Genomic DNA, 24,664 nt, shown 5'->3' with positions numbered 1-24,664 from the left:
ATATTAGGGTTATATTTTAAACTAATCATAACAAATTGAAACTTACAGACTACCATACAATAAATATACACTTGTAAGAGTGTAACATATATAAATTAATTAGATTAATGCCTTGAAATTACAGTCGAAAAACATAGAGAATATAACACGAATAGCATGTTGCACTTATAGATAATATTATGACACTTCGCTAATATACACAGATACACATAATGGGGTAGGGTGGCCAGTTCCTTTCCCCTAAATTTTTCATTAATTTAGGTACTCTTTTTCTCCTCGATCCTGTTAATATGAAATAATTCTCATGCCATTTCTGACACAAATTTTCCTGTTTATTCGAGTATGCAGACCGCTTAATAAAATTAATAACGGCTTTGCTCGTTAAAAGTAATTCACAAATGAGTATGTCTCGGGTTCATCCTAGTATAGAACCACGAAGACATTAAAAAGTCATTAAATGATGTCCCTGCCGCTTTGTCAGTTTTTTTTTTTTGCCAAAGTTGGCAGGATTTCCGGATCTTGATGTTCGTTTGTTACTGGTACCACTGCTGGCTAGTTCCGGCTGCCATCTTTCCTTTAGATTACTGGCGACGTGTATGGCTTATATCTTCATGCTGTGAAGAAATCTTGCTTCATCGTGTAGAACGTGTTAAGTATTTATATGTAAAATGTCTGAAACATTGCAGCTAAGAGGCACACTTCGTGGTCACAATGGGTGGGTTACGCAAATAGCAACAAACCCGAAATACCCAGATATGATACTTTCGTGTTCTCGAGGTAAGTGAAGAATGCGGCATTTCAATGTTATATTTTTGTATAATGTAAGCTAGTGTTAAGAGTTAAATTATGCTGTCATGCATACCCAGTCGTTCGCAAGTGGTAATGATCATGTTTATTGGGTTTTATAAATCGCAAGGACTGGTTTTTTTTTTTTTTTTTTTTTTTTTTTTTTTTTTTTTTTTCCCCCCCCTCTGATGTTGCACACATGGCCAGGATTTCGATGTGACTTCAGGAAAGTCTTCATGTGTGTTCGTATATTTGATTGCAAGTCACCGTAATTTGTTTTGGAAACTAATCACTTCTAATATCCTACGCGCATACCCTTTTAAGTAGTAGTGTGAAAGGGAAAACCGTGAAAAAAAAAACTAGCTGCCGGTTCCCGTCTCTCACTAGTATGCGCATTCGACACCTCGTAAAGAGCTTAGCTGTACTAACTAGTCTTCCAGGTTTCCCTTTTCAAAATCTGCATGATGGATAAACGGGAAAATTTAAGAACACTGTTACCCTTTTCCCCCTCTTCCCGCAACATTCTAACCTTGTGCACACAAAATACATCTCCTTTTAGGATTAGTCTTAATCGAGATAGCATTAATAGCCACAACTGTAAGACGAAAAGAGAGAAAGACTAGTAGAAATGGTAGCGATACACAGAGGTTTGTGACGAGGCTAGTAGCATTAGTAGCCACAACTGTAAGACGAAAAGAGAGAAAGACTAGTAGAAATGGCAGCGATACACAGAGGTTTGTGACGAGGCTAGAGAGGATTTGATTAGGGATTAGTTACGTGATAGGCTGAGGTCTGTGACATAATTCCCCGAGATATGTAACTAGATTACAGTGGGTTAGATAAAGAGCTAGCTATGTGACAGGAGACTGAGGACTATGATAAGATTATATAACTGTCATTTACCTGTAGTAGTAATCTTGAAGTGAATGACACAGTATTGGGATTTTGGAGTAAGAGGGAAAGGAAGGTATCCGTGTTTTGAAATTCATCCAATGGCTGTAAGTCAGCAATTTAATGTGTAATTTAATAGCTACTACCATTCTGCGATGCAATTTCGTGTGTGGTATATACTCTGCATACGTTGGTAGCATTGAGAAATTGACATTACAGTGCTGAAAATTGCGTTGGAAACTATTTCGCAAATTTTGCCTGTAAGTCAGGAAGACATCAGTTTGGGGCAGGCAGTTGGAATTACAGCTACCGTAGTATTCACATCATATTTTTAATTTAAATGTGCTTTTTCAGTTTACAGATTATTCGAGCACCTCTTAAGGTGCTACGAAATGGCTTTAGTGTGGTTGTCATTTACCAAAAGACTTCTTTTTATGGTACTACCATATATATTTATGTTATAACCGGAGTTTATTCTTTCAGACAAGACCCTGATTGTTTGGAAGTTGACCAGGGACGAAACCAATTACGGAGTTCCACAGAAACGTCTATATGGACATTCCCACTTCGTGAGTGACGTGGTCCTCTCCTCAGATGGCAACTATGCCCTGTCTGGATCCTGGGACAAGACCCTGCGACTGTGGGACCTGGCAGCAGGGCGAACCACGAGGAGGTTTGAAGACCATACCAAGGTGTGACTGCTCAGCATTCTCCTTGAGAGGCTCCTTGTAGATAACGGAAGCTTTTTTGTTTGATTTTTTTATTGAATGCTAAGGCGGAAGATTGATTTTTTTTTAACTGAAGATATTGATGGAAGCTTTTTTTTTATACAATTTTTTTATATAAAGTAGAAGAGGTGGAGTAGCATCGGTTGTAAGTATTGATAGTCTCCTTCTGCTCCCCAGTGATTCAATTGTCTGGATTAATTGAATTTCATTTGTTTCAGTTCAAGTTTGTACTGAGCTTCCATTATCTTTCAGGATGTTCTGAGTGTTGCATTCTCAGTGGACAACAGGCAAATTGTGTCTGGCAGCCGTGACAAGACTATCAAGTTGTGGAATACATTGGCAGAATGCAAGTACACCATTCAAGTAAGTTGTTGCTTCTCTTTACGCTCTTCCTATCTGTTTTCAGGACACGCATTGATAATTCTCCAGAAAAGCTACACTGAAGAAAACAAAATGTTCTTTTGCTTCACTAGCTTTTGTGAGATGTACATAGTGATAAACACGTGGTTTAAGTTTGAAGTCACAAATACTTGCAACATAAAAATGATTTCATACGTACCTGTATATTTCAGTCCATATCTAGCACTTGTTCCTATTTAAAAATGCGTGATGTCCAGGACGAATTACTAGGAGACTGGTTTGTTCCCCTAGTATTGCATCCTAACCTTCTCGAATGTTTATAAATCAAAATTGTCGCTTTCCAACAATTGAATAAAATTCATGTTTTATAAATTGTCGAATGTAATGGTAATTATTGTCGTTTGTCACAGTTAATATTTAGTTAGCTCCTATATTTGCTCTTGCTTCCTAATATCCGACGATATGATCACATATCACCGTCCTTCGCAAGTCTTTCGTGGCTCCGACTTAAAGAACGCAGAACTTTACACCAGATCACTTATCTGTGGCACGCTAAGTATACCTCTTCATAGAACATCTTGTTATTCATCTTTTACAGTATCCACCTCGCGTCAATGGAATTCTTTGTCACAAAGTATTAGGGGCTGCAAGACAAACACCTTTAAAAACAGCTTAAAAGATAACCTTATTAGCGTTTCACTCCAATTATACTGATTTAAACTATCACTGACTACATTGTTACTCCTTCCTTTAGACATGCATCCTGACAGTGCTGTATTTTCAAAATTGTCTCATAATAATCTCTTTCTGTTATCTAATATTATTTGAAATATATTAACATTCTATATATTTTAGCTTAATTCTGCTACACAGTTTATTTCAGTGTTTAATTAATAGTTCATAGTATTTTGTTGTTTAATTCGTAAATAACTCTTGTATACATATAACTCTCATCTAAATCAAATTGTTGAATTCTTCGTAAGTTCATGCATATGTATATATACTTTTTGCTGGTTGAGTGGAAGAGAAGGCCTTACGGCCTTAACTCTGCCAGCTAAAATAAATAATAATAATAATAATTATTATTAATATAATCCATACTTTTCACATTCTCGTTTTGTTCTCTCCAACTTGTGATAAGTAAGATGTTCTTGTTATTGAGGGTTTGTATATGATGGATCGCAAGCCTCTTTTGTATCCCATACTTTGTTGATAGTCTTGATTGTACTAAGTTGTGGAGTTACAGATCCCTTTCTGATCTTATGACATTATTGTACTGGACAGAGCAAATGTTGATTTCCGTATTCTTCCTTTTGCAGGATGATGGACACAGTGACTGGGTGTCTTGCGTAAGATTCTCTCCAAATCACTCAAACCCCATCATTGTATCTGCTGGCTGGGACAGAGTGGTCAAGGTAAGAGTCATTGGCTGCAGTACAGTTACATGTTAACGCTAAAGTACTTGGTTAGTACAGTACACATTAACACTAAAATACTCTGTTCTGATATCAATTATGAACTATTCTGTTTTAAAAAAAAAGGGGGGCTTCGTATGAGACTTGAAAACAATATAAAATGGACGCCTAATGGGTTGCTAGCCCAGAAGGGTTTAATTGGTAGGGTTTCCACCTATGTAGCATTTCCTCTACATCAAATGTTACAGTTATTCCACTACTACTCGGTCGCCAGAGCCTCATTAGTTTAAAACAGATCTGTACTATGTCATGGAAGTGAAGCATGGACAATGAGAAGTGCAGATATCAGCAGAATAACTGCCTGTGAAATGAAATTTATGAAACACTGGGATATAGTCGCTTGGACCACAAAAGAAATTAGAATATCATGCAAGAACTTCAATTACAACCAGTCTCACAGTTTATAACAAGTACCAGCTGAAGTGGAAAAACGATTTCCAACGAATGAATCTGAATAACTTCCGAAAGCCATGCTTCGATACTGTGCCTAAGGGAAGAGATCTTTAGGCCGTCCAAAAAAAAGTGGACTGAGAATGACTCACTGAGACTGCAACAGGTCTTTTTGGCCTTTTACTTGCTTGGGTTGTAAAAAAAAAAAAAGAATAAAAGGAAACTCTGCAAAAAACTAGGCATTAAGCTCCACATTAAATTTTTAGTTTAATAGAGTCTGTGTAGGGATGAGCTGATCAAATGTGGTTGGGGAGATAAAGGCAAACTCCAAACATTGAAAATAAAGAAAACTGTGAGTGATGATAGGTCTAAAAGTGGAACTAAAAAAAAAAGAGAACTGTGAAGAGAAAATTGATATTAGAAAGTAGCAGTGGCACGGAAGGTGTGATATATTTGCTGATTATAGTGATACTAGTGGCTTGTGCAGCAAATGTTGCTGCAAACTATGTTCGTTAGACATTCAAATAAAAATTTTTCAGATTTATTTTCAATGAAGAATACTTGTCTTTTTGATAGTTATTTGCTTCCATAATAATGAAACATACTCCCTCTGGATGGATTTTTTTAGGCCAAATACTTTTTCTTGAACCTATCTAACTTCAGTTTTTGAGTTTCAACGCGAAAACGCAAGTATCAATGTCAGGACGATAGCAGTAGCTATTTCAGGTCATTGTGGATTGTAGGCAAAAGTTAAAAAAAAAATCAGGTTTGCTAAGCTTTCGAACAACAGCATTTTCGTATAGCTGCTGCATATAGAACTTGAAATGTAGAGTGTAAAATCATTTTATCCTACTAAGAGATCTTGCTGAAATGATCTGGAGACTACAACATTTTCTAGGCCTCTTATTTTATCAGTAAGTAATACCTTTTTATCTTTCCTTAGGAACTGTAATTTTTGCGCTCTCTCGAGCCAATACTGAAGACAATGACACATATCAATATCTACACTACACCGCCATTAAGTATATGAAAAAGACAATAACAATATTATTATCTTATTTAAGTTAAGTTTTGTAGTTATATATAGCAGCCACTCAGTAAATTATAGAAATGAATATCTAAATTAAGATATTCTCTACATTTACTTACATAACCTCAAAACAATTCACATTTATGTCATCAATATAGCAATATATGTACAATTAATGAAAAATAGACGCATCATGATATTAACTATAATAATATTTAATTTCTAATGGTAATAATGTCATCAAACGACCCCAGGTTTCGTAGATTTGAATATCCAATACACAGCTGTACTCAGAAAATTATACACTGCAGAATCAGTTTTTAATAACAAATTGAATTGACCTCTAAATATGTCGGCAATCCTGCAGGTCATGGCCTTCGTGTAATAGCCTATTGTTTTCTGTAGTGTGTGTTTTGTTCTGAAATTCAATCAAGTCGGCCGTGATTCTAGAAAATTAGTTCTCAAAACTGACAACATGGATTTTGGAAAATAGGAAAATTGACATTTCACTGAAAATTACAATTTTTCCGAAAAACTTTGGATGCCAGGCATGAAAATGAAGGGTCACTCATTAAAATCCGTTCAGTCGTTTTCCCGTAATTTCCATTACCAGTTCAAATTATATATATAGATTAGCGAATAAAATTCGAGAATAATAAGAAAAGGAAGATGATACTGATGTTCAAATCTTTGACTCAGGTTCAACATGTTAGTAAAATGGAGAGAAAACAAAAGAGAGTGAGAGAACTTTAAAAATGGCAGATAAGAAATAACCAGGAATCCATTTTAGCTCGAAAACAGTGTCGAAATTTTAGTATATAGCACTGTCCAATTAGAGACTTTTACTGCAAATTCTTACTACACTAAAGTGATGATCCCCTGTTACTTTTATGATGCACCGTGAGTGTTGCGGATATGGGACTGATTCATGTGTAGTTCTAAGAACTATTTGACATTTACGTATAAGAGAAATTATATTTGACGTTTGTGTTGTTTTCAGGTTTGGAACTTGACAAACTGCCGTCTGAAGATTAATCACATTGGCCATACTGGCTATTTGAATACTGTAACTGTCTCTCCAGATGGTTCCTTATGTGCGTCTGGTGGCAAGGTAACAACTATATAACATGGATTTGAAAGTTTAATATTTGGATATTCTGTTGCATTGAATCTGGTCGTGTGAAGGTGGTTGACATTTCACCTAGAAACAGTATTAGTGTTACCAGTACTTGCCTTATAGCCAACATGGCAACTCTGAGAGCTGTTCTACTGTGTTGTTAATTATACATGCTGTTGATATAACATATAATCACATTCTAGTACATACAGTTACGAAGCTCAATATGTAGGGAATATGCATCCAATGACAGTTGAACTTTAGTTGCTAGCCACTAGGATCGCAACTATCGCACATTGTATTGTTCCTACTATTCTCAGTTGCTAACTGTTTGGAGCGCTGTATTTCGAAAAATGTAAAAAAAAATCGCCTTAAAGCTTCGTGACTATGTACTAGACTGTGGTATAATCGTAAATCTGTACTTCGATTATAAAAGTTAATAATGTGCAACATGTAAGTGAATGCATAGAAATCACAGTGATTTTTTACTTATTTGTTTGCCAGTTGTCAGGAAAGACACAGTGCATCAGTGTATTTATAGAATTACTAGTGGCTTGAGCAGCAAATGCTGCAAACTAAGTTCATTAGACGTTCAAATAAACATTTTTCAGATTTATTTTCAATAAAGAATACCAGACATTCTGAAAGTTACTTGCTTCCATAATAATGAAAGATACTCTCTCTCGAGCCAATACTGAAGAGGACCACGCATATAAATATCTACACCACACCGCCATTAAATATATGAAAAAGACCCAACCCCATTTGATTAATAACTATAAAAATATTTGATTTTTAATAATATTATCATCTTACGTAAGTTTTATAGCTTTCGGTAACATATACTATATAGCCGCCACTCAGTAAAATATAGAAATCAAAATCTAATTTGTTATTCTCTACAGCTACTTATATAACCCCTAAACGTTTCACTTTCATATCATCAATATAGCATTAATATGTATAATTAATGAAAAACAGTCACATCACGGCATTAACTACAATAATATTTCATTTTTAACGGTAATAATGTCATCAAACCACCTCAAGTTTTGTAGTTTTTAATATCTAATATACAGCTGTACCCAGAAAATTACACATCACAGAATCGAACCTGTAAATTATTTTTAGTAAGTTAAGTTTTTAATAACCAATTTAATTTGAGCTCTAAATATGTCAGCATTCTTGCAGATCATGGCCTTCGTATAATATTGTTTATGTAGTGTGTGTTTTGTTTTATTCTGAAATGCAACACGGCCGACTTGATGCTCGCTTTGCTTCTCCTGAATGCAATTAGCTAGTTCTCAAAACTGACGACAGATGGATTTTGGAAAATAGAAAAATTATGTAGGAAAATTGACATTTCACTGAAAACTACTATTTTTCCGAAAAACTTTGGGTTCCAAGCTTCAAAACGAGGGGCCATTTATTAAAATCCATTCAGCCGTTTTCCCGTAATTTCCATTACCAGTTCAAATTATATATATATATATTTGTTTCCCCCTTTCCAAATACAAATTCTAAAGACACTATGATACCAACAAAAGAATACAGTAGAATCTCATTAGTACGATTTTCTAGAGACAAAAATATTGAACATCATATATGGAAAAAACGTACTACTGAAAAACCTTTTTTTTTTTTCATCTGCGTTAAAAAACCTGGAGTTGTACTTTCGTATAATGGATGGGAGTGTCGTATTTTTCCATGATTCGACAGTGTCAGTATTCACACTTGCAGCCTCGCCTCGGAAACATCTGCACATTAGACTGTGACAGTTCTTGAACCTTTCAATTCAACCGTTTGAAGTCGGAAAGTCCCATCTGTAGTGCTAAATGCTGTTTTAGCACAAACCATGGTGCCATCAATTGGTGTATTTGAAGCGCGGACTTATTTGAACCATTTTAGTGACACGTTTTCTAACTCTGCAAACTGACCTTCATGTACACATTTTCATTTGCTCCTTTTTCCTTCCAAATACGCTGCTTCGATTATTTTTCTTTTGCTGACTATTGTATTCAGTGTTGATGGAGGAATGTTGAGTTTACTAACTTCGTACCTTTTTTCGTTGCAGGACTGCAAGGCCATGCTGTGGGATCTGAATGACGGCAAGCATCTGCACACCCTTGACCACAATGACATCATCACGGCGCTGTGCTTCTCTCCCAACAGATATTGGCTGTGTGCTGCTTTTGGGCCCTCCATTAAGATTTGGGTAATTGTCTGTTTCTTATTCATAATCCCAACAACTGCAGTAACCAGCTTGCTGGAAAGTGATGAGCATAAAGAAAATACTCATGAATTCTGTGAGTGTAAGCGGATATGGGACTGATTCCACATGCTGGTATTGTCTTGCAAGATATTCATAATCATTAGTGGTGTGAGGTGAAAACTGTGCAGTGCCACATAAAGTGTAGAATTAAATATGTTTGCTGATGTGAGATAGTCTGAAATATACAGTCAGATAAAAAGTGCATAATGCACAATGATCCATTTTAACAAAAGCTGGATTATATATTCTTAATAGTACAGCCATTTTAAAAATACTGTCCAGATTACAAAGTACATCATTTTGTATCATACTGGATGTCTCGGAGGTAGGTTATGACTCATCATAAGGGAGTCACGATATAACAATTGTCCACATATTCTACACAATTCATTGACTCTTCAAACAGACCCTGAATATGTATGCGAACGGAATCAGATTGCAATTCCAATATTACTATTCCATGTACTGTATTAATTAATCTCGTGTACATACCAAAAAATCTACTTTGGAAGGAATTTTTCTAAAAAGCAGCATCAGGCATTGAGACTTGCATTATTATCAGAATAGCTACATGGTATAAATTAGTGTTCCCCCCCCCCCCCCCCCGGAAGCACTGTTTTTCAGGATTATCCTTTAAACTTGATAGAGTTTAATTTTGCCATTTTATAATATGTAACAGCAAATACCAGTACATTGATTTGAGTTTAATGAAAACGTGTGTTCTGCAGGATCTGGAGAGCAAGGACATGGTGGAGGAGCTGCGCCCTGAGGTTGTATCCCAGACAGCGAAGGCAGAACCCCCGCAGTGCTTGTCTCTGGCATGGTCTACGGATGGTCAGACGTTGTTTGCTGGATACTCTGACAACACCATCAGAGTTTGGCAGGTTTCTGTATCTGCTGCCCGTTAACTTTCCATAACAGAACAAAACTGGAAGAGGCAGTTCTATGCCATTGGCTTTTAAAAGTTTTTACAGTGTTTAAGAAAAAATGGAAATAAAAGGCCTCTTTTAATACGAGTTTGTTTACTTTTCCAATGACCTTGTTGTAAATCTTCTAGAACAATACAGACGTTGACCTTTAAGAAGAAAGCATTGTTAATTGGATTCTTGGTACATCTCTTCAAGTTGTGTATATGTCCTGAGAATGCACTACTTCGAATTTTTACTATACGTTGATTGAAGTTCTGGCTGATAACATATCAGGTAGGTAGTACATCTCACTTGAGATAGGACTTCAGAGGAAGAACAATTGTTTGTATACATATATCTGATTAGTGTAATATGTTACTAGTTATAGGTCTCGCAAGTACGGATTACCGACGGAAGGCATGCGAATCAAACACTGCGATAAGGGAGAGCGGGCGAGAGGAAAGGTCACGAGATAACTTGAATGATAATCAAGAGTACATTCAGAAGAGAAATGACATCGATAGATTCAGCCTTGCATTGTGATAGTTACATTACGACTTTGGTTTGTTCCATTGCATGTGAATACGTGTCTTGTATCACACGGTATTATTTCATTCGTAAACATACGTTACACATTTAAGTAGCTTCGAATTTTTATCTTGCTACATTCTCTATTTCCACAGCGATGTCCTCATTTGGTCATCTTCTTGGAAAAGAGAGTACTTCCATCGGCTCGCACCTCTCCCCCCTCGGCGTGGCTACATGCACATGACAAAACAGACAGCAACGCCACCATTGCTTTTCGGTAATCTTTTCTTGTGCAAGCTATAGCGATGTATGCAATGGAGGTGGAAAGGAACTGTACACTCCCAATATCTCCTGGCTTAGTTGGCTCATGTGATGCCTTGTTGGCGCCACTTGTGGGGATCCAACCTGTCTTCAGACAGTTAACTAAACAATTATACATTAAACAGAAATTCACTTGATACCTAAATAGCAAGATGTAATGATTCCAACAAGTATTTCTTTGCATATTTACAGGCTGTTGTGGACTTACACCTCCATTTCTTTCTTCCCCTCTTACATCTTTTGATTCTCACCCCAACCTGGAGTTCTCTCACCATCTTGACTCCCACCACACTAGCTGGACATTTAAACCGTGACTGGTCTGCCAAGGTGCTCATTCACAAACACTGCATCTATTGTGATAGCCCTTGACCAAGCACCATCTCCCTCTCCAGACCGAACATTTAAACTCTCACTTGACACGCTATCTAGTGTACAATGTTGCAACTATCAGGATGGCTGGATTACTGAAATACTACTAATGTCAGAGGTTTATAGGTCTGTTTTTCGTGGACACTGGGTACAAACCCATTAGGTATAGTTGCATTTATTATTGGAAATGTATAATATAATGGATTGAGGGAACCACGAAAAAACTTCAATCAGTTGGCTGGCCCCAGGGTTTGAACCTGGGACCTTCTGAATACAAGTCTCTAACATAAGCATCTGAACTAACATGGTCGTGTTTTGTAACATTTCATTTTATTGCTTCCTCATTTGAAACGGAGAATTGTGATGCTGGGATGCCTTAAAAATACAAATTTTCAGCATTCCTGTTTTGTAACTACTGGACTGATTTTGGGGCATGGTGGTGTTCTGCAGAACTGAAAATATGGTATGAAAGTATATGCATTATGCGAATTTTTCTTTACATATTGTATATTGCAGTTTGGCAAATCAAATCACATTAGAGAGTAGCATTGCATGAGAAAATCAATTGTACAGTATGTACTATATTTCATGGAGTACTTCTGTTCAAGATGTTAGGAGAAAATCCATAACTATTAGGGAAAACATGGGAATTTTACTTAAAACAAATAAAGAAATAGCTTTAGAAATAAATCCCGAAAAGACAAATGATTATATCTCGTGACCAGAATATTGTACGAAATGGAAATATAAAAATTGGAAATTCATCCTTTGAAGTGGAAAAATTCAAGTATCTTAGAGCAACAGTAACAAATATAAATGACACTTGGGAGGAAATTAAACTCAAAATAAATATGGGAAATGTCTGTTATTTGGTTGACAAGCTTTTGTCATCCAGTCTGCTCTAAAAAAAAAACCTGAAAGAATTTATAAAACAGTTATATTACTGGTTATGTATGGTTGTAAACTTTGACTCTCACTTTGAGAGAGGAACAGAGGTTAAGGGTTTGAGAATAAGGTGCTTAGGAAAATATTTGGGACTAAGAGGGATGAAGTTACAGGAGAATATAGAAAGTTACACAACACAGAACTTTGCACATTGTATTCTTCACCTGACATAATTAGGAACATTAAATCCAGGCTTTTGAGATGGGCAGGGGATGTAGCACATATGGGCAAATCCAGAAATGCATATAGAGTGATAGTTGTTACACTGGATTGAAAAAGACTTTTGGGGAGGCCGAGACGTAGATAGGAGGATAATATTAAAATGGATTTGAATGAAGTGGGATATGATTGTAGAGATTGGATTAATTTTGCTCAGGATAGGGACAAATGGCAGGCTTATGTGAGGGCGGCAATGAACTTCCGGATTCCTTAAAAGCCGTAAATAAGTACTTCTGTTCAAGATGGTTTTAGGCAGACTGAAATAATCAGTATCAAATGGTTCGAGATGGAATTGTCCCATTTCATTCAAAATCCGGTAAAATAACAGTATATTACCTTCTAAAAGGTGTAGTGAGAAAAAATGTCATTTCACGTTTGCTTTATTTGGTTATGACACTTCAATAAGTAACAGTCAATAAACCAGTTACATACAGTGTATATATTCCTTTAGTATTCAATATAGTAGATGAAATGCTTAAGTTGTGGGTATATAATTTATTTAAAAAAAGTCATTGTCTAGGCATTCTGGGTTGCTCAAAAAACAATAATGTACACACAATAATTATGATAAAAATTACAGTAAGTGAACAAGTTTACACGAACAGAAAACAATCTTTAATCCATACAAATTACAATTACATGTATACAAACTGAAGATAAAGGGATTATTCATTCCTTAGCTTCCTCATAAAGGGACTATAATGTTTGATATACAAGTCCTCAGCTTGAAAGGAACAAAATCTCGCATTCTACAATGGTTTTCAATACTGCCCTTTCTCTTAGCCCCATGGAGAGTTAGTTCCTTGCTCTTGAATGATATATTACAAGTACTGTACTACTACTACTAAATTTTAAAGCAGAATAATATATAGTTGAATTCGATTATGGCATCATTGAAGAGACTGAAGAAATTGCGTCACTATAAAAAATAAATACAAAAGATCAAAGAAATGCATACTATATTACGTATTTTGTGCCCCACTATAATTTAATTTGTAGTTTTTATATAGGCCTACAGTGCTGCTTATTTATATATATTATTTAAATACTGGATTTCAGAAAATAGTCAAATACCTACCAGTTACAATACAGGACAATAATTAAAAATGTAGGTTGAAATTTGTAATGTTTTTCTACTTAAGGTTTGTAGTTATTTCATACCATGTTCATCCTCTTCTAGTCTTGACACTGAATTGCTAGCTATTGATGCTGCTCTTCAGAATGTTACTCAAATTTCTGAAAAATTTATTTGCATACTTACCGATTCCAAGGGGGCTATATTTAATGTAATTAAATATGTACCAACCTATATGCAAATAGAATTATTCCACTTCAGAAACAACTAAGTAAACTAAAAGTACGTATAGTATGGTACAAAAGTGGGCCTGCTATAGTTTTTAAAGTGTTGCTACAGCAGAAGAAAGAGTTTAGTGTATTCCACTCTCTACTGCCTTTTCTTACAATTCCAGTTCTTGGCCCATAAAATGCTTATGTCACAATAACTGAAAACTGTTTGTCAGTATTGGGTAATGACATCAGCGTCTACCTGCAAATTACTCTCGACATTCTCAGTTGTATGTAGAACACAGATTCCAGTGGCATACACAGAATTTTGTCAAGAGGAAGAGGTAGTCATTAAAATTATTTAAATTATCGGTATTTTAAATTGTCTTTATTATTATTATTACTATGTTACGGCATATTTATTAATATTATACTATGTTCTAATAGAATATATTCATGAATATAACGTAATTTTTTTCACAGCCATCAACAAATGTTAACTTCTGTTTAATTTTGTATAATAAAAAATGCTTATGTCATTACACTTACATAATAATAGTGTATATATTTAGTCAACAGTTATTTGTATATGATAGATAGGTGGTAGGTTTCTCTATAATAAAGATAGCATTGTTATAATTCGAATGTGCTGCAGCACCAAGCATTGGGATTATATTGAAGGAGGATATAGATGTTTCTCTTGACAGTGAAAAATTAGAGAAGGGAAAACGATTATGGTTAAAAAATAAATCTAAATTTTTTTTAGAGTTCAAGGGAGGATTCAAACCCGGTAATCCCCCTGCATATGCCCTTGACTGATTCTTAGAAAATTTACACTTCCTATAAACGAGTTGTTCATTAAAAATTTATCGTTACACAATGAGGCACATTTGTTTAATACAGAAAAACCAGATTTCTTGAGTATCGCTGTAGCCGAGGTGTCGCACTAACGATTGTTGCTATAACCAAGTTCCACTGTTTAGAGAACATTGCTACAAAGTTAAATAATCTTTCAATCTGTGCCTATTGTAGAATTTCTCTTTCACGGAATTGACAGATTTGATTGAAGTAGACATTTGAATAAATAAAACATTTTATGATTTACAATAAGAATCTATTCCAAGTAACTTTCTTGAATTTTTTTTTCGTGTATTTACAAACTCTTAATGTCTTACCATGTAACAGCTCTTCACTTCATTTGTCGCAAGGATAATATTATATCAAGGCAGCATTACTAATGCCTGTCCTTTTGTGTACTTCTGGATGTTACATCTTCAGTTTCTCCTTACAGAAAGAATTCATCTCCCTTTTATAAATATTGTAGCTTAAAGGAAACAAGTCATCTTCTATTGCACAAATTCTCGTAATTTACATTTTTTGCTTAACGCTCATGATATCGCAATTTAGTATGTCTGAACATTGCATCTTAGTGCAGGAATTTGCTTCCTTTTAGCTTTTGTTCTATATAACTTATTAAAATACAGATTATTACATTTTAAAATGGATAATGGTTATTAATTGATATGTGTTCAAGCAGCTTCGTAGTAAGGGGGTGGAGGCACCTGAAAAAATAAGATTGTACAAGTTAATTTTAAATGATATCTTAATTTAAATCAGCCTATCACCAAATTTAAGTTGCAATATTTATATCTGTATTAATAAGAATAGATTCTGTTCAAAATTAAATTTTTTTTTCGTTTGCCCTTGAGTTTCATATTTCGAATTTACATAAGCTAACAAGAAGAGGAAGAAACCACCAGCCATTAAAACAGAACTACTAAAACAAATCTCAGCATAAAAAAAACATCACTGATGAAACTCAGTTAACTAACTACAAATACATCAAGGACAGAAGAGAGATATTTAAGATGCCAAAGAAAACAGCAGTACCTACTTTCAGAATGGAAACAAGGCATGACTGTCTAGTTGGCCATCTGTTTAAGCCTTAAATTCACAAATTATCCTATAGGATACAACAGGTTAATAGGCTATATGGTACAATTTTAAAGAACAATAGAAAAAAAAATTAGTAGGAAAATTAAAATTTCACAATACTATAATATTATATGACATATAAAATATGGACATTGCAATAGTTGTTTTATTTTATAAAATGCTTGCCCTGAAGGACAAAGGATACCAAATATGCAAGTATTAGTAAATACGTATAATTTTATGAAAATGTTTTCGTGAGAAATATTATTAATGTGTTATTAATTTACTTTATATACTTGATTTCTCAGAAGATAGATTGAATATTTTAGACCTGTCAAAGAAACAGTCTTGGCCAAAGAGGATTCAAGATTGAACTCTTTACAGAAGTTAATAAATTTTTTGTAATAGTGCCTCTAGCACCCACTAATAACCCAATAATTTCAGTGCTTTGTAACTTACACATTTGTAAATAATAAGGAACAGTTGGGCCATAAATTTGATTCTTCTCATTGTTAACATCTTGACAATCCAACACGGTTTAATAAACTAGTGTGAGAAATGAAGTTTTGCCAATTTAAGTGTTAAGATGCATTGCCTTCCAACTAATCACTGTAATATACGCAAAGAAAATAAAGCAGTTCTCAATAGAAACCATAGACATATAAATAGGAAAACCTCCAACTTAATGTGTAATTTCGACACACTATTGAAGTGCCATTAAGATTGATGATGGCAAAAATCGGAACTATATAGAAGCTACCTAGAAAAATGAAAAGGACTCTGCAACAAAAGCCTGACGGGCTTCTATTGGAAAGCAAGAGAGAAAAATTTATGTTAATCATCTAATCCCTAGTGTCAACATCATCTTATGTCTGACTCAAGTCATTCAACATTGTTTTAGGCATCACACACAACACGACTACTGTTGTCATGCCAGGAGAAGTCGCCGAAAGTGTCTAGACGGGGCGGAGGGGAAAGAGTCGCGCATGCACACCCTGCTGTTCACAGCAGTATTCCTTTTCACAAACATCTACTGCACATATCTTTGAGAGTCTGCGGGCCTGTCGCTCTCGTGTTTTTATTAGTTTCAACAGGACGAATGGCTTCAATAGCCTATACCACAAGTCTTTTTTTTTTTTAGTAGGTTATTTTACGGCGCTTTATCAACAGCTTAGGTTATTTAGTGTCTGAATGAGATGAAGTTGATAATGCCAGTAAAATGAGTCCGGGGTCCAACACTGAAAGTTACCCAGCATCCACAAGTCTTTGTAATATAGTAGTAGAGCTTTAATTTTCGTTTTTCTGGTGTTAGTATAGTTGATGATATTATATAGTCAGTGGAGTTTTTATTATTGTATAGTTGTAGTTTATGCTTACATAGCAGTTTTTGTTTATTAATTGTAAATATGTCGACAAAGAGGAAACAGAATTGACAATCCGTAGCGGAGAAAGAATTATTGCAAATGTGATAAAATGCTGTGATGAAGAAAAAGAACAATGTCTTAGCCTTTTTCTTACGAAATCTACAGCAAGGGTAGAAAAGTATTGTAATGCATCGACAAGAACGATACAGCGTGTAAGGAAAGAAATGAAGACTGCAAAGAAAAAAGTGTATTGTTGACATATGGAATTTTCATGTCTGACTTTGTTCCCCTGTAGCACGTAAGTGGACTGATGTTTTCAGGTCAGAGTGTAGTGTAAAGTTCCCCCGTCCCGCCTATCCACTCCACGCGCCAACTCGTAGTGCGAAGACAGTAGGGATGGTATAGCCATATTATAGGACTACTTACCGCTTGATTTGCATTTACAGAGTGTCCTCTTGGTTGTCCATTATGATAATCTATTAATGGGTACTCGTCAGTAGCTTGTGGTGTGTGTGCTGGAGCTGTGGGTAAGAGTGATTTATGTGACACGATATTTTTTTTATACATATAATTAAACTCTAAGTACGAGTATGGATACCATCTTCTGACCTTTGCTGTTCTGTTGTGTACCTGTTGGTAGCACTGTTTGTGACGAGCTATAATCATAGCCTGGCAGGATGGTGTACTCCCCCAGAACTCTTGAAGTTGGTCTAGGGGTCTTACAACACAGTAGCAGCCCTGACACAATTAGCATCAGCAGCAAGGCATAGAACGCAATTTGGAACCCTATGAATAAAATATTAATAAATAACTTGGTCTGCACTATACTGATTTTCCAGTATGGCTTTTTCTGTAGCAATGTTATTGAGGGTTTAAAGTTACTGGTATCAGGTGTTGATGATGGCTCATAGTACGGGGCTTTATCTCTGACCAACTTCGGGTAAATACGGAATAAGACAAAATATATTCCTCTCATAAAGGATGCAAATTTGTCAATGTTAAACACTTACAATGGATATGCCAGTGCCAGTGTCTGTTACGGTGATTGTGGTGATGCAAGGAATGTACTCGTTCGTCTCCATAGCAACAGATCTTGGCCACAAAGTTACAACAGTGCAAGCCCCAATCAGGACCACAGCATCCATCTTCTGTTTTGCAACATGATGTGATGTCATCATCTGCCTAGATGAAAATAAAATGAGTTAGGTAATAAAATATGTACACCTACAGTAGAACTTTATCTTCATTATCAAACATGGTTGTTTGTACTATCATTTGATATTTCATACCAATATCATTAAATTCGATTATCATTAAAATTCTACTAATTTATTTTTGCGGATCATGTCCAGTACATTTCTCCCGAGTAGCAAATATTCGCACAGTCTCGAGCATTAAGTTATGCATTCGAGTACAGTACAGTATTTTGTTTTGTCTTCGTTAAGTAGGCATCCAAGAATGTGTCAGCTGTTAAATTTATGTCATATTCGGTAGCTACCAAATATGGCATCCCATCAAAATAAGTGATTCATTGTTTATTGAAATTTATAACATTTATGAAGCTTTTTTCTGTTGAAGTCCTATAAGAAATGTTCATGAACCACTTACGAGGCAACTAAGCCAGGAGATAATGAGGTAGGATGGCCAGTTCCTTTCCCTCTCCATTGCATACATAGCTGACTAGTAACATATTACACTAATCAGACTTCAGATTATAAGAAATGTAATGGATTTAATTTTTTTGTAAAATTAAATGTATTTGATAGTGTTAAGGGTTGATATTTCTTATAATACATAATTTTGTTCGAAATTATAACTTGAAAGAAGTAACGTATGCCTATAACACAGCTAGGTTTTATTTTGGAACTACCTAATTATTTATTACTAAAAAATCACTGTTGTGATAACTGTTGGAAGTTTTGTGGAATTAATTAATTAATAATGATAGTCGGAGCCTCGTTTTATTTCAGTGGCTTCAAGTGATGAAAAGGGTTACCATATCCAAAACTAACAGAACGAAGCTATACATTCCAGCAAATAGTCATATGTCATTTTCCATATTGTCTCTTTCATCTTATGTTTCAAAGGTTAAAAGAAATGTGATGTGATGAAGATAGGATGGTTGGTTAGTTTCCAATGTCTAGTACGTAACAACTGATTTCACTTTAATCTATAGCTATTTTGAACTGCACCTTTTATGTGTACATCCATGGATATCAATACAGATGGAAGACTGTGTACCAAAGAGATTTTTAATAGACATTTTCTCATCAATTTCAACAAGAGACCTCTAAAAAAAGTTATCTTATTTATTTATTTATTTAACCTGGTAGAGATAAGGCCATCAGGCCTTCTCTTCCCCTCTACCAGGGGATTACAACTACAATATTAAGAATACAATTACAATTATAATTACAATTAATATTGAATTTACAAATACAATAAAAATCAAAGTACTAAAAGATTAACAGACTAATAAAAGCTAGACAGTTCATTGTAAAAATTAAGAAGAGAGAAAAAAATTTTTTTTTTATTGACTAAGTAAAAATTAAACCTACTCTACGCAGTAAGAAAATGCTTAATAAGTTTGCTTTCGAACGCTACTAAATTCCGACAGTCTCTGATGTCACTGGGTAGGGTATTCCACAAGCTCGAAAGCGAGATTGTGTATGATGATGAATACGAGGATGTCTTATGTGTTGGTATGGCTAGTATGAGGCTATTTTGCGTGCGTGTGAAGAGATTATGATATGATGACAGGTAACTGAAACGGGAGGCAAGGTAGGTAGGTGTAGAGGTGTGAAGGACTTGGAAAAGGAGAACAAGAGAATGAAAATTTCTACGTTCATTAAGCCATAGCCAGTTTAGAGTTTGGAAGGATCTTAGTGACACGTCATATTATAAACCTCGTGTTACAATAAGTTGGTGGTAGCATGTATACAGATAGGGTTCTCAATTCCTTCATATATTTCAAGGCCTCTGTATTTCGTCCTACTTTGCTTTACTCTTCCGCCTTCTGGATTTAATGGCGTTTCGTATTTTTTACATCAAGTAAAATAATGATTACCTATATTAGAAATTAATATTACATATTTTTTGTAAAAGAGGTATGTTATTTAAATCTAACTCTGTGGTGGCTGAGTGATTTGACCTTCAACCTGTCACACAAGCGATCTGAGTTCAGTTCCCAGTTAGACCTAGGATACTTGAGGCTCGGTGTTGCAGTGTTTATTCCACGTATCTGAAGTCGATTGTAATTGAAGACAATAGAACGCGAATATAAATACCAGAAATAGGAGTTAAGTAAGCTTAACAAACCCAAAAAGACTTTCATATGAACCAATATGAACTGGATTGAAGCAGTTGTATTATATTTTCTCCCAAGAAATATTAGGCAGCTTAAAATACATGAATAACAATCATTAATCGGAAATTCTTTCGTTGTTGCGTTAACAAAGATGCAAATAGCGTATCTTTATAATAATTCTGTAAAATAATGTTAATTATTCTTACCGAAATTTCAGAAATGAAGTATAGGCCAATAATTGCCGCACTGAAGATGAATATGCGCGCAAAGAAAGCCATCTTGCTCTTCTGACATTACTGAAGTAAATGATTTAATGCACTTGGATTATAGGATTAATAATTTCCATAATATGTTTTCACGGCTGATATGCTAATGTGTCATGTGAGATCTGTTTCATCAAAGAAGACTCATCATCACAGAGAATAATTAAATGTATTAGAAATACGCACGTGGAAATAACCGTTGTCTTTGTGACTTCTTCATAAGGAGTTCGTGACTTAAAAACCCAGTCTGATGTGGGAGTTGTAGACCTTCACTACGCCAAATTAGTCCAGCATCTGTATCAAGAGTGGGAACGAAGTCTAATTTACTTTCTCGTTCCCATTTTAATGTTAGAACATTTTTTTATTAATCTTGATATATATTTTTCTTAAATACATTTTAAATGGAAGAAAATGAAGACATTCAGTAAATCTTGAACACACTTGAATAGTGTCAGAGAAAGGGGAAGAATGTTTTCATCAATTTTTCAGTGGTGCATTTTTGAAGTTTAAAACATCGTAATTTAAAAACATTTTCTTAAATTTCATTGAAAATTAATCTTCTTCTTCTTCAATTCAAGGGATAGGCATATGCCTGTTCCGGCTTCATAGTGTATCCATCCAACGCTTCCTAGGTCTTCCCGGATGTCTTCTCCCTCCAGGTCTATAATTCATCATTATTCTTGGGATTCTTTCTGGTGTCATTCTATTGACATGTTCTGCCCACTGATCTCTATAATTCTTAACTTTTTCTTCTAGGGAAAAGATCATCAATTCTTCTCTTATTTTATCATTTCTAATTTTATTCGATATAATACACCCCTTGACTGACCTTAGAAACTTCATTTCAGTGGCATTTGCATTCACAGACTGCCCTCTTGGTTGTCCATTATGATAATCTATTAATGGGTACTCGTCAGTAGCTTGTGATTATTTCATTCATAATACATGACAACGAAATTCGGAAATACCGATAGTTTGTACTTAATGTTTTTTTCTCAAATGATTATGCACAGTTTTACAGAGTACCTATGTACTTTAAAAGTAGCATTCTAATTAAATTCCATTGCCACAATAATTTCTAAATATCACAGCATCTTAATCATGACGAAAGAAATCCGAAAACAACAAAGAAGATGTGTAATTAGTCTTAACACCTAAATTCTATGGTGCATGGCAGTTGTGATATTCGGCAGGTTCACACAAACCGGTTATTAAATTATTTCTAGATAATATTTGCATGAACATAGATACATATGAGAGAACTGGTTGTTAAACTTCTTAAATATCACCACTGGTGCACGGTAAAAAGGGCGTAAGTCAGAAATCGTTGGTTTTGAGTTATGACCACAATGTGAGTACAAAACGTATACGTCTTCAGATAGTTAAATGGCATATATCTATCCTCTTTCATAATTATGTAGAGCTTTAGATTTCCAGCCCATCGTAATAATATTGGTCTTCATTTCAAACTTTAATTCTGCTCTACTGAAACTTGCAATTTATGATTTACGCCTTTTTACCACGCACCATAGAATTACAAATAATAATAATAAAATAATCTGTGACAAAATGCAAAAAAATAGTCTGTGTTTTGGAAGACCTTCATGGAATACTGAACACATTATATTAAATGTTATTTAAATAGGCTGTAATGTCATATTTAAGCAACGTGAGTTATCTTGATTTTTAAATGTATCAACAACAGAAAAATTGGACTCCCAATATTATTTTACAATTCCTCTGAAGTTAAGGATCACAAAATTTAGCACTCTCTTGCATCCACCCAACAAATTACAAATTCCAGGAAAAGGCATTATTGTTGTTGTCCCTATACAGTACTACCAGTTATATATTTTTTAAGTGATGCCCCAGATCACATAATAAGTGATCAAGGATTGTTGCAATTTGTAAATCATTGTCTAAACATTGTAAATTGTGTATCGAGAAACAGGGTCTCGATTTTTTAACAAAATCTGTAAAGGAATGTGTAGTCAAATGTAAGGAAATGTTTGGGGAAAGCGACTTTTAACATACCCTGTATATAGGGGATTCCATGAAGCATTGAACACATACACGAGCCACGCCTGATGTGTGTGCCAAAGAAGTTCATAGTCAAGACGGGCTCTCAGTCATTAACTATATTTTAAAATTGAATAATATAATACTTTTATGTACGCACAAATACAAAACTATAGCTAGATACTAGAACTGCAATTTCAACCATCCGCCATCAACAATGTCATTCCGTCTGTTTGAACCAATCGTAGAACGTTATCATAGATGTTTATAATGAATTATTATTAATAATTTAATTCAAAACAACTTATTATAGATGGCCGTAAACGAAAAATTCCATAATCTTAAAGAACAATGCAGCTGCTGGTTCCTGTCGTCCACTCCCTGTAATATGCGCATTTGACACCTTGTAAAGAGCTTAAGATGCACCAGTGTTTCAGATTTTCCCCGAAGAAAAAACTGACATTATTGTAGAGGATGGCATGCACGAAAAACTTTGGCTAGTTTCCTCTGCTACGTAATTATTCCTCAACTGGAATTGTGACGAAGTGACGTCGCCATTGTTGTATCGGTAGATCTGGTGTATGTCCTTGTTAAGTTAGCGAGTTTTTTTTTATAAAATTATGTATTTATAAACATATTTAGTTATTTTTAACTAAGACAGAAGGGAAAATAATCCCCCCTTTTTATTGATAATAATTAAATTGAGTGACCGTTTTGTAACAGATTTTCAGGCATTGTGTTGACACTGCGAAGTAATGTATACAGCAGTTCCACTTTCAGTACAATTTAAAGGAATTAGTACCGGTACCGTACAATTTTAAATTGTCTGTACACTGTTACATACAGTCGATTGATATATGTATATAATTTGGTACGATCTGTACTTTTTTATTTTATAATAAATATGAAAACTGAGAATGTTACTAATTTTTTATGAGTTACCATGTTAAATTACTGGTAGCAACAGCATGATATTTTTCCTTCAATGCTCTCCTTTACTGTTATCCTGGAAATAGGTTTCAGTCACCATGGTACAACAATGGGTACCATACCATCCTTGATCACTTATATGTGTGACCTGGGGTATCATGTAAAAAATGTGTAACTGGTAGTTCTGTAAAGGGACAACAACAATAATGCCTTTTCCCAGAATTTGTAATTTGTTGGGTAGGTGCAAGAGAGTATTGTACTAATTTTTGTACATTAAACCCCATAAGATAACGTGTGTGTGTGTGTGTGTGTGTGTGTGTGTGTGTGTGTGTGTTTGCGTGCGTGACCCATTTTCAAGTTGCACATCACTTTGGCAGGCCACATTATGCATGATGTGTACCTATCTGTGAAGAGTTATGTCGTGTACTAGGGTGAGTGTATGTTAAGTGTTCGTGTAAGTGTATTGTAGGAAATGGGTGAGGATGATGGTGAAGGTGAGGAAGGGAGAAGGGGAAACCCGGTGCCGGCATTTAGCCTACTCCTGTCGAACAGCACCAAGGGAGCCGCCGTGCTTAACATCCCCATCCGACGGATGAATTGCTGTCAACACTGACATGCCTTCACCACAGTCTATTATATACAGTGGCAAAGCTTGAGGTGTTTTTTTTTGCAAATCTCGTGATAAAGCGCTCCAAGCGGTTAGCAACTAGAAACAATAGACTGTCCATGGTCGACTGGACTGTGTCGTATTTCTATCGAGTGCTAGCTCGTTGCGTATTTCACATTGATGCTTGTGAAATGTTCGTTATTGGTTGTAATGAAAATGTTAATGGCTAAAATATAATAATTGGAATAATAATATGGGACAAGGAGGAGACGTTTGTAGTGCTATAAATTGTAGCAACAGTAAGAGAAAGAAGCCAGAGTTATCCTTTGTCCGATTTCCGAAAGATTCAGAAAGGTTCCTGGGTTTCCACAAGAATGCTGTGCAGAAACAAAAGTCTTAATTTTGAAGTTCTTTGTGACTGTTAGAATACATTATATCCTTAAATTTCACAATGAAATGTTTCAGTCTAACCGAAAGGACATTAGATACCGGTTAAAGTTCTGTCACTACTAAATTTCCAGAGAAATAAAGATTAGGTCTATTTTTTTTTTCAGAGGATATATTTTTAATTGTAGCTATTAATTTTGTTATTATTTTTATGTGTTATTTTACTAAA

The 24,664-nt window shown here is 34.9% G+C and overlaps 2 protein-coding genes across 3 annotated transcripts; one reads left to right on the top strand and one right to left on the bottom strand.

The window, feature by feature from the left end:
* The first annotated feature begins 557 nt into the window (after positions 1-557).
* Positions 558-10,062, top strand: LOC138712339 (small ribosomal subunit protein RACK1). The gene is made up of 7 exons (XM_069843992.1): positions 558-777; positions 2,161-2,369; positions 2,658-2,768; positions 4,085-4,180; positions 6,661-6,771; positions 8,852-8,992; positions 9,778-10,062. Exons 1-7 carry the CDS (start codon positions 669-671, stop codon positions 9,955-9,957), a joined length of 957 nt encoding a protein of 318 aa, XP_069700093.1. The 5' UTR covers positions 558-668; the 3' UTR covers positions 9,958-10,062.
* A 2,780-nt stretch (positions 10,063-12,842) lies between these two features.
* Positions 12,843-20,709, bottom strand: LOC138712342 (uncharacterized). Of its 2 annotated transcripts, none has more exons than XM_069843995.1 (5): positions 20,436-20,709; positions 17,933-18,104; positions 17,553-17,708; positions 17,349-17,443; positions 12,843-15,185 (listed from the first exon to the last, which is right to left on the bottom strand). In XM_069843995.1, the coding sequence occupies exons 1-5, from the start codon at positions 20,505-20,507 to the stop codon at positions 15,153-15,155; spliced, it is 528 nt and encodes a 175-aa protein (XP_069700096.1). In that variant the 5' UTR covers positions 20,508-20,709; the 3' UTR covers positions 12,843-15,152. The 2 variants fall into 2 exon arrangements, with proteins under 2 accessions (XP_069700096.1, XP_069700095.1); XM_069843994.1 differs by having other exon boundaries at positions 17,532-17,708; positions 20,436-20,707.
* Positions 20,710-24,664: the final 3,955 nt, after the last annotated feature.

This window comes from Periplaneta americana, chromosome 13 (assembly GCF_040183065.1).
Source record: "Periplaneta americana isolate PAMFEO1 chromosome 13, P.americana_PAMFEO1_priV1, whole genome shotgun sequence".
NCBI classification, from domain to species: domain Eukaryota; kingdom Metazoa; phylum Arthropoda; class Insecta; order Blattodea; family Blattidae; genus Periplaneta; species Periplaneta americana.
The sequence above is the reverse complement of the archived record's forward strand: the minus strand, read 5'-3'. Positions and strand labels throughout refer to the sequence as shown.